Source organism: Aptenodytes forsteri, unplaced genomic scaffold (assembly GCF_000699145.1).
Source record: "Aptenodytes forsteri isolate BGI_AS27 unplaced genomic scaffold, ASM69914v1 Scaffold141, whole genome shotgun sequence".
Lineage (NCBI taxonomy): Eukaryota > Metazoa > Chordata > Aves > Sphenisciformes > Spheniscidae > Aptenodytes > Aptenodytes forsteri.
The window spans coordinates 575,033-584,947 of NW_008794416.1; the positions used below are offsets into that span (position 1 = coordinate 575,033).

Sequence of the window (9,915 nt, forward strand, 5' to 3'; positions counted from 1 at the left end):
CTGGAGGTATTTAAAAGATGTGTAGATGTGGTACTTGGGGACATGGTTTAGTGGTGGACTTGGCAGTACTAGGCTAACGGTTGGACTTGGCAGTGCTAGGTCAATGGTTGGACTCAATGATCTTAAAGGTCTTTTCCAAACTAAACAATTCTATGATTCTATAAAAAGCCATTAAAAAAAAAAAAAAAATCACTGACTTCTGCAACTTTTTTTAAAGGGCTCCGTCAATTCAACTGCTTCTGTGTTACCTGTAAAGTAGCAGGATCTCTTCCGTTTTTGACTTCTCCTCCTGGAATCTGTGCTTTTACACTTGCCATTTTCTTTTGGGAAAACATCAGAAAACCTCCTTCTCTTTGCACAGAGTTTTGGTGCCTGGCTCGCCACTTTTTGATGGCTTTGAACTGCTGGTTAGCTTGGTGAGACTCCATCCTTGCTAAAGCTTCATCCAGATGGTTTGTCTTCTGGATTACCTATAAGAAAGTTATCTGTATGATTATTCTTCTCTCTATGCTCACGGTAGCAGAAAAGGCAAAGCAAACTGAAAAGGTCATCTGCTGCCACTTAAAGTGTTCAGCTGCTGTAAAACAATTTTAAAAATTGGTTTTCAACCCAACTGAGAGAAAACTCCTTCTATCTTTATGTGACCATTGCCATTCTTTAATAACCACTGATGATACTAGTAAAAGGAAGTTAATCAAACTTGACAGACTGAAGAGTAAAGTCATCTGTGTTGAACCCAGCTGCAGAGTTAGGACAGACGAGAACAGGGAGAGCACTGGGTGCTCTGTTGAAATCGAGACTGCTTTAAATCATGCCACAGACTTAAGATTCACTTCTGTATTTTGAATGCAATGGCAAATAAAAATGTAGGTTAGTCTGAGAGTGACTGAAACAACTATGCCACTGGATCCCTAACAGATATGCCAGATGTTAACTGTGCATTTCAGTCTTCCCCTTCACCCCATATAAATACTTAAGATTCAAGTGTTCTACCTCATAGTTTTCTGCAATGAAAGGAAACTGCTCAGGTTGCAAGAACTGAGTTTTAGGGATATCAAGCCCATCCTCTCCATACAGAAACTGCACCACACTGCCATCGCTATCTCGTACAGTCAGGTCATACTGAACTACCAGTCCTTCCAAATGTTTTATGATACATCTGTTCCAAAGAAAAAAAAACAAACAAAAAAACCAATGCTGTTAGAGGCTACAAAGCAACAAGGATGATGTAAGTCTAACATGAAAAATACTGTTTTCATTAATACCTTAAGTGCACTTAAGGGCTGATCAGGAATTCTGGAAGCCAAAAGAATCATACAGACACGACACACAGGTGAAATGTGTAATGACATTGCAAAGCTTTCTGCATGTTGCTCCATCCAGTTTCCTTGGACTAAAGTGACTTAAAATGAAATAGCAAATTACTGTCTGTTTTTGCTGTCACTCTTAAACAGCTGTCTGAAAGAAGGGGGCATCCCTTCTCTAGAACCCATCACTACACTCTGAAACAATTAAAAAGTTCCATCTTCTTCCAGATACTGGAGGTGTTCCTTGAATAAAGACGAAGGCCACACAATGTGGCCAAGAAAAACTAGAGTTGCCTGGAATGTGTACATCTTTACTTGTATCAGGAAAAAGATTTCTCCAAAAGGAAAAATTGCTGTTGCTATGTGCCAGAGATAAGTTAGAGATGATAAAGTTCCACTTGATCTAGTCACCTAGAAAGTCAGGTGTAGAACAAACATTCAACACTCAGACAGTAAACACTTTTCTAAAAAGCAAGTACACTGAAGTTAATCTAAGCAATATAGTCTACAGTACTCTACAAAAAAACCAAACAAAAACCCCAACCAACCAAACTAAAAAAGGGACCTTTTAAAGGCTCAAATTCTAAAACAAGCCTCTTACCTTTGTAGGTACCCAGAACGGCTGGTTTTGACAGCTGTATCCACAAGACCTTCCCTGCCAGCCATGCAGTGAAAGAAGAATTCCTAAACATAAGCACAATCCCATCAGCATTCTGCCGAGAAGTACACTGAGACTGGCAATTTATGACCTTTCTCAAAAGCTACATATGAAAGTAGTGTGAACAAAGTCGATTTATCTATCATCGCAAACACTGTATTAAAATACCAAGAACTAAATAAGCTTCAGTGTAAGCGCAAGCAGTATTCAACTTACAGAAGGTTTGATCCCAGTGAGAAATCTGCCAGTCACAAATCCTCCTGAGCTAGGGGAAAAATCATAAGGCTGGAAACATGGCAGCGATTTGCCAGATGCCATCAGTGGGGGTCTTCGACCTTCCAACTCAATCTGGCCCAGCAAACAAGAAATCTAAACGTGGACAGTAAAAAAGGAAACATCACTTTTCCATCCAGCTTTTTTCTCACCTAAGTCCCAACAATTTTTCTTGAAAAACATAGTAAAAAAATTAAAATGTTCACTAAATGTTCTTTAACTAAATGTTGACCTGTTCATTAAATGTTCTTGCTACTGATCAGCAGATAAGGCATGTAGATCTCATCTGTTTTTTTTAAGTTATTCCAGCCCCCTGACTCATCTTCAACATTGCCATTCTCATTCTGTATGTTTATTTTAATACAAATAGATGAGAAACTAAAATATTGTAACTATTTTTTAGGCCCCTACATTACCCTCACCACCTCTCAGCAGTGCACTGAAAACAGAACAAAAAACCCCTCTCTCTTGAGCTTTGGTCATTCTCTCCCAGCAGAGACAGAATTTTAAATGGCCTTTTTATAGAGAGTGTTTCTTGCTTGGTGTCTGTGTTGCAGAATGCAAAATGAAAAAGCATCCTTGCCATTTGTACCAAAATCAAAGTAAGATTTCCTATTCAGTAATGGAAGAAGGAAACAGAAGGGTCAGTCTCCAACAGAGAACTTTTCCTGGCCTTTCTCCTACAGTAGGTTTGTCTGTATAATCTGCAGCATTCCTTTTAACAAGAAGCTCTGCAGTTGCTATAAATCCTAATGTACTAAGTATTGATTCAAAAATAGAAAGTTATAATAAATATTGACTCTCCTCCATCACCCACTGAGGTCCTTATTACATTCTTCTAAAATTTTCCTACGCCGAAGACCTCCACTCCCGAAGCCCTGAATAAAAATCTTGCTTTGGTATTAGGTATCTGCACAAGCTCTTCTCAATAGCTTACATTCTAGGACAAATCGCATCAACACATGTAGCTGCTAAGTATTCTAGCTGTCATTACCTGCATTGTATTTACAGTGGATCCTTTGGCTCCTGACTGTACCATCAACTGCAAATTGTTCTCTGGAAAGCTCCTGTGGAGACCAAGGGGCATACAAACCTAAAGAGTTGTGATGGGGTGAAAGGAACAAAACCAAACCATTATTAATAAACCAAAGCAATTCCTGTTGAAGGCTTTAAAAAAGTGAAAGCATGACTAACCACGAACATTCCTATTTATAATTTTAAAAGCATCTTGAATATTAAGCCATCTTCTCATTCAGGGAGGACAAGGTTGAGGTGCACTGGCAAGGCAGTATGTGAAGCCTCATGCTGGGGACAGATGGAAAGCTTCAGCCTCCAGAACAGTCAGGCAGCCCTCATCAACATTACATTGACTTAATAAGAAAGTCTCCAAACAAGATTAGTATATGCAGATGCCTCAATGCCAACCTTGTTAACTTCATTGTTGTAACTGTTTACTTCCTCCTTGAATTTCAGATCAACCACGTTAAAATCCCTCTGGTCTTTGCAGAGATGGGCATCCTGCCATTTCCCTTGGACCTCCTCACATGATGCAGTTTCTGGCAAATTAAGAGCAGCTCGAACAGCCTGAAAGTGAAACGGGGGGGTTTTTAGGTGCTAAGCAGGCATGATTAAATAGGGCAGGATTTCAAATTTTTTTAAATGGGGGGGTGGGGGGGTAGGGAATTCTGCAAGACAGACTTACTTCAATACCATGCTGGCTTGACTTTTCAATGATTTTTTGTCTTTTGTGGTCTGCTTCAGGTTTAACCAAAATATCTTCAATCCCTGTTAAAGAAGAGAGACACAGCACATAATGATCTAAACTGAAAAAGAGTTGCGGAAGGAACCACATTTGGTGTCAGGGATTTTGAGAGCAAAAAGCTGGGGAAAAAAAGTCACAATTAAAGATATAATAACTGTTAAAATCAGGATAACTGCAGTTTGACAAGAAAAAAAAAAATTCTGAGTGGCTTTTTGAGGGAGAAGGCATAGGCTGTCAACAAAACATGCAACATCAGCTAAGCTAAGCATTAAGGGTGCAAAATCAACTCCCTAACTTAAGAATTCTTAACTTCAACAGTGTCTACAAAAATCTTAATCGGTGCACTTGCACACAAACAAACATGTTACAGGCCAGCCACATCAAACTTTTTTCTCTTCCATCCACTTCCAAGTTCCTATTGACTGACCTTTGGAGCATTTGTCATTTCATAGTTTTAAAAAGGTAAACTAAAAATACAGACCCTTGTGATGACAGGACCAGGAGAACAACAATTTAGAACAAATCAAAGGTTGGAACCCTAACTCCTTCCTGTAGGCCATTTGTAAGAAGTCCTGCAAAAGTCACTAAACTGGCTGGAGCACACGATGGATGAGGAGAGGCTGAAAGATGTGTGTGTTTGTTTGTCCTTTAGAGATACAAGGAAAGAAAATTTTCTTCAAGAGGAAAAAAATTTTGACAATGTATATGATCAAATGCTGGCACAGGGGCCCAGAGGTCGTACAATCACCACCCCTGGAGATATTCACAACTTGACTGGACACAGCTCTGCACAAGCTCATCTGGCAGGACTTGCTTTGAGCAGGGAGCTGTGTTAGATCACCTGGAGGTTCCTCCCAGGCTACATGTACAGCAGTTCTAGGGGGACAAGTGGGACGCTTCACTAGTGAGTCACACACACGTTTACAAGGCAAAGGAGCCTATGGCCCCATCGTATGTCCCTCTACCCTCACTCTTTCTGTCCAGCCCCTGCTCTCCTTTTCCCACTACAACTTTGTCTCTTCTACTTTGTCTCCTTGTCCTGAACCTTATTCGTCTCATCCCGAAGTCTCATTTTGCTCAGTCCCGAATCATCTAATCTTCATCAAATCCCAGACTCCCGCTCCAGTCCCACTTCTCTTTTTCTGACGTTTTAACTATCTAGTGACCCCTGGCTCATTATCTTTGCCTAACTAGTTTTTGCACCCTGGCTCTCAAGACATATCTTCTGTGTCTTACAGTCAATTAATCACCTTCCTCACTTCAACAGATCTTCCTCCCTTTTTCTTGGCTCACAGCAGTCTGTTGGTTCCTCACTACTGCTGCCTACCAGTTGACCGTGTCTAGGTAACCCTTAAGTGATCATTTTGTGCCTTCAGATAAAAGCCAATTTAAACCCTCCTGCTGCTATATACTGTAAGTATTTCATTAGTATAAAAACATCTTGTAAAGCTCTACACGGTAATCTGAAATACTACAACTATTGCAAGAAGAGAGAGTACAGTAAGGGTCAAATTTTTATTGTGTGCCAAGTGCATTTCTGTATGAGTTTGCAAAGCTGTAATGAAAGTCAAACATTTACCAAAAGATTTACAGTAGAATGAGATATGCAAGACTTGATTAATAACCCCTCAAAGTTCTTCCATCTCGCTTTATCAGTTGTTCTGGTTTCTATGCAACAATTCTTTTTCAGAGAAGTAAAAATAACAAAGACCCATAGGAGGTTTTGATCTAAACAAAATTTCAACACATTTAGGCTGTGTGCACTTTGACTAGGCAGGATAGAAGAGAGAACTTGATGGACACACTCAAGATTATACTTTCTCTTTATGCTTAGAAGGCAAGCTATGCACCAACCAGAAAAAGAAAAAAAAAGGTTGGCAAACAGCTATCCCACTCAAGGACAGTCTTGCGAAACTTAATACTTGCTAAGAATTCTGTAAATTATGCCCAACAATGTCTGTTCTATACCTCAGGAGGTGCTGCACTACAGCACCAGTGAATTAGTCCTTGTGTAACTCACCCATTGTAAATCCCCTGTACAGCTGCAGGTAAGCAGTGAAGAGACGTCCTAGACATGTTAGCACCTTCCCACTGGTTTCACCCCCATAGATTTCATAGCAACAGTGGACCAGGCCATAGGCAGAGCTGCCAAAGTGAGCTTTGTCCAACACTCCACACAGTAATTCCCCATTTCTAATAATAACCTGAAAAATAAAAACACAGCTATTCAGGAAAACAGAAATTTTGATCTCATTATGATCTCTACAGGTTTTTCTGTGTAATCTACATGAAAATAGGTTTAAGTTTAGAAAGCCCACGTATTGGTGAACAGTTAAATATGGTCAGATTATCTACACTTCCAGAGTTTACAGTAGAAATAAAACTTCTAACACCATCTGTATTTTTCCACCTATGAAGTCAAACATTGAAGACACGTGGTCTAACAAAAACAGATGGAATCTGTATCAGTCAGGATCAGAACAGAGTTTTTCCTTACCCCCAGGCCTACCCTCTAATCAACACCTTATGGCAGTAACTGTTGCTCAATATCTGTTTTTAACTTTGTCATCCGCCTGCTTCCCTTCCCATTCCTCTACTCTATACACAATTTTATTACAATACAGCCCAGCCCAGCCTCCAGAGTTGCTGCCCCAGCATACCTGAGATTCACACATTGAATCAAGATTTAGACATCTGTTTGCAGGTCCCTTTACCCAGGCTCTTCCACCAATCTTAGCTTTCCCAGTCAAATTCAGTGGGACGTGGTTTTCCGGAATTATGTTTATTAACAATGTAGAAACAACCTATAAAAAAGCAGGAAGAGTGGCAGGAACTATTTATTTCCTATATTCCTTTCTCAACGTAAAGAATTTGGCATGGAGGAGAAAAGCAACATCCTATACGTATTATTTCCACTGACAGCAAAGCTTTAAAAGCTCAGAAATCTGAAGTTTACAAGACAGGAATATCCTTTTGCTACTCTAGCCTTTGAAAGATCAATAAGCTGAGACACATAATTTTTCAGAAACATATGGTACCAAAGATTTTTCCAATAATTAGATATATACATATATATATTAAAAAAAAAAAAAAAAAAGAGTTGTCTGTTGGATTTTACAGGAAAACTGGCAGAGAATTTCCTGTACTCTCTTAAATAATAGAAAATGGAGCATTCACTTGGGCTTCCCAGATATTACATCAACCTAATGATGATCTCAACCAAAAAGTCAAATACCAGAATATTTACCTACAACTTTTAAGTTCAGAGATTTAAAAGCACTGACTGGCGTAACTTAGTTTACTATGATCAACAAATTCCTTCTCTGCTCCCATGCCTGCAAACTGCAGCATTATACTTGTATGTGCAACACCATTCAGAGCAGCAAGTAAAAGTACTGTTCTAATACTGCCATTCTAAATGAAGAACAACTCTCATAGCTCCAATAACATACACCAAGATCTACACGGTGTTGATTAGATGATGGGATCTGGCTCTTCAGCAACCCTCAGCAGCAATGGTTTGAACATTAGCATTCTGTTTACTTTGGAACCACCAGCATCCTTTAACCCAATAAATTATAAACTACCTGCTTTCCTGTCCATAATCGCTGTGGTTTCATAATGGCAGGAGGAAAGATTTTAATTTTTCCTTTTTTGTCTGTTAGTCCTCGGTAAACAAGCTCCATATATTGCTCTCTGGTGAAAAAGCAGCCCCGGATTGTCATGCTGACTCCAGAAATCATGTGATCCTGGATCAAGCCAGGAAGTGGCTTCCCATCCTAAAGAGAAAACAAGAAAAAGGGTTGGGGGGGGATAATTAGTCATGTGCTAGCAGCTCCCAAAATTATTCCAGCTGGATAAAAGCACTAAAGTCATTTGTAAAGAACTCGTCATCATAGCACAACTCTACTAACTCTCTTCTGGACATTGACATTAAAAGGAATGAGATTGTGTGGATGTGCTGGGCCTTCTATAGGCGAAGAGAACCACAGGTGAAGACAAAACAGAAACCAGGAATAAATTTCAATAATAAATAAAAAAAAAATAACAACCTCATTTATCATTAGACAAAACAAACAAACAAAAAGACAAAGTGATTTCACGTAGGAATAAATTTATCTGACAGTTTTACTTACCTTTGGAACCAGATACTGTTCATCAGTAAAGGCTAAGGTGTAGGCTTCTGCTCTGCCCAGCTCGCTCTGTGGAAAATGGGCATTCATTTCATCCCCATCAAAATCGGCATTGTAAGCCTTGCAGTTGGCATAGTGAAGCCTCAGCACTTTTTCTCCAGGCAGGATTCGGGCCCGGTGAGCTTGGATGGAAGGTCTATGAAGAGTGGGCTGGCGGTTCAGTAAAAGGACATCTCCATTTTTAATATGTCGACATACCTGCAAGAGAATTTTGGTTGCTGCCTGTAAGGCATTTCCATGCATGCCTCTGAAAAGACTGCATCTTAAAATACACACACATATCCAAAACATTTTCTTTCTAGTATTAACGTTCTGGGCAAAACTTCCTAAGAGAATCAAGACTACTTGCCCCTGAACGCCCTCTGCTCTCCACCAAACCACACTCTAAGGCTGCATATCCTCCATTAATTCCCACAAACCACAGTGATCAAACCAAGCTAACAGCATGCAAGCCACGCTCTACCAATCTCTCCTCTCCCTTGGCAATATAGGGATCAAAGACTGAAAAAGAAAGAAAATTATGCCGTTTGTAAGTAAGAAAATAAACTATTTATCCAAAGCCCATTGGGCTGAATTGATAATACCTGTCACCATACACCCAGCACTGGACATCCTAGAATAAGGTAATAATATAACCCCGTAGCTGAAGCAGAGGCCAGGGATCTCTGAGTTATAATTTCAGGTTTGAGTACAACACAATATATTCTTATCTAGAACAGAGTCTCTCAAAACAGTCTCATTTTAATTTCTCTGTCAGTAACACCCATATATCCATTTAAGTGATTATCAACAGGAGTATGATAAGCTGTTTGTATAGTCTAAATACTGTTGTGTTTACCTCTGTGACAAGTTCTGGGAGAACTGACATCACAGAAATACTCAGTCTTAAATATTAAATCTTTACCACACCTCTATTAGAGACAGGAGTATACATAACAGACATTGTGAAAAGACTATTCATCACCAAAACTTCTGCCCTAGCAGCTAAATAATAAGTTCTCAACTCTTGCAAGGGATGGAGATACAGTTATTAAGAAGTTTCAAAGGTTGGTTAAGCTGTAGCACAGAGAACTCAAACCCTCCAGCAGCGCTGAAGAAACAACTGATATAAGCACTAAGCATTTCACAAATGTTAATGTCTGTACAAACAGATGGATCTCAGTGTGGTTGTTTCTTGTTTTGTCATCTGTAAAATGAGATGGTGATGGGAAGATGGATCCCAGGTTACAGCAGTCAGTGCTAAAACACAGACCACTCCTCCCCTGGTCGGTGCTACCACCAGCATGGCTGACAGAGAACGGAGGACTCTACTTCATACATACTCATGGACACCCCACTCCTGGAAGACATGTCACATCAACTGCTTGTGTTGTACCTACTCTACAAGTATAATGAATTTCAGCCTTCAGAACTGCTACCAAAAAACTGCTCCAAATACAGAACCTATGTAATATTTCAAAAGGACAGGAATAAAAGATAGAATTTGCTGAGAAGGACGGGGAGGCGGGGGAAATAAAAGCATAAAAGGAAAGCACTATTTTATCTTCCATACTGCTAAGACTTCCCAAGAATAGTCAGCTGCAAAAGAAAGACTACTCTGCATCTTGGCAAGATGAATGCCACACGCTGCATATTAAGAGAAGAGTAAAATTCAGGATAGAAAAATGGTTTTTAGAATTTGAAAAATTATGAAGCTTTTCTCCCCCCCCCCCCCCCCCCCCC

The 9,915-nt window shown here is 39.7% G+C and overlaps 1 protein-coding gene across 1 annotated transcript in view; it reads right to left on the reverse strand.

The window, feature by feature from the left end:
• POLR1A (RNA polymerase I subunit A) overlaps nucleotides 1–9,915 on the reverse strand; it is a 39,539-nt gene that overhangs the window by 18,371 nt on the left and 11,253 nt on the right. Inside the window, 11 exon segments of the mRNA XM_009289383.2 lie at nucleotides 249–470; nucleotides 994–1,159; nucleotides 1,909–1,991; nucleotides 2,182–2,334; nucleotides 3,233–3,331; nucleotides 3,664–3,822; nucleotides 3,941–4,023; nucleotides 6,021–6,204; nucleotides 6,661–6,804; nucleotides 7,588–7,779; nucleotides 8,137–8,391. Of these exon segments, the coding sequence (XP_009287658.2) occupies nucleotides 249–470; nucleotides 994–1,159; nucleotides 1,909–1,991; nucleotides 2,182–2,334; nucleotides 3,233–3,331; nucleotides 3,664–3,822; nucleotides 3,941–4,023; nucleotides 6,021–6,204; nucleotides 6,661–6,804; nucleotides 7,588–7,779; nucleotides 8,137–8,391 (1,740 nt within the window).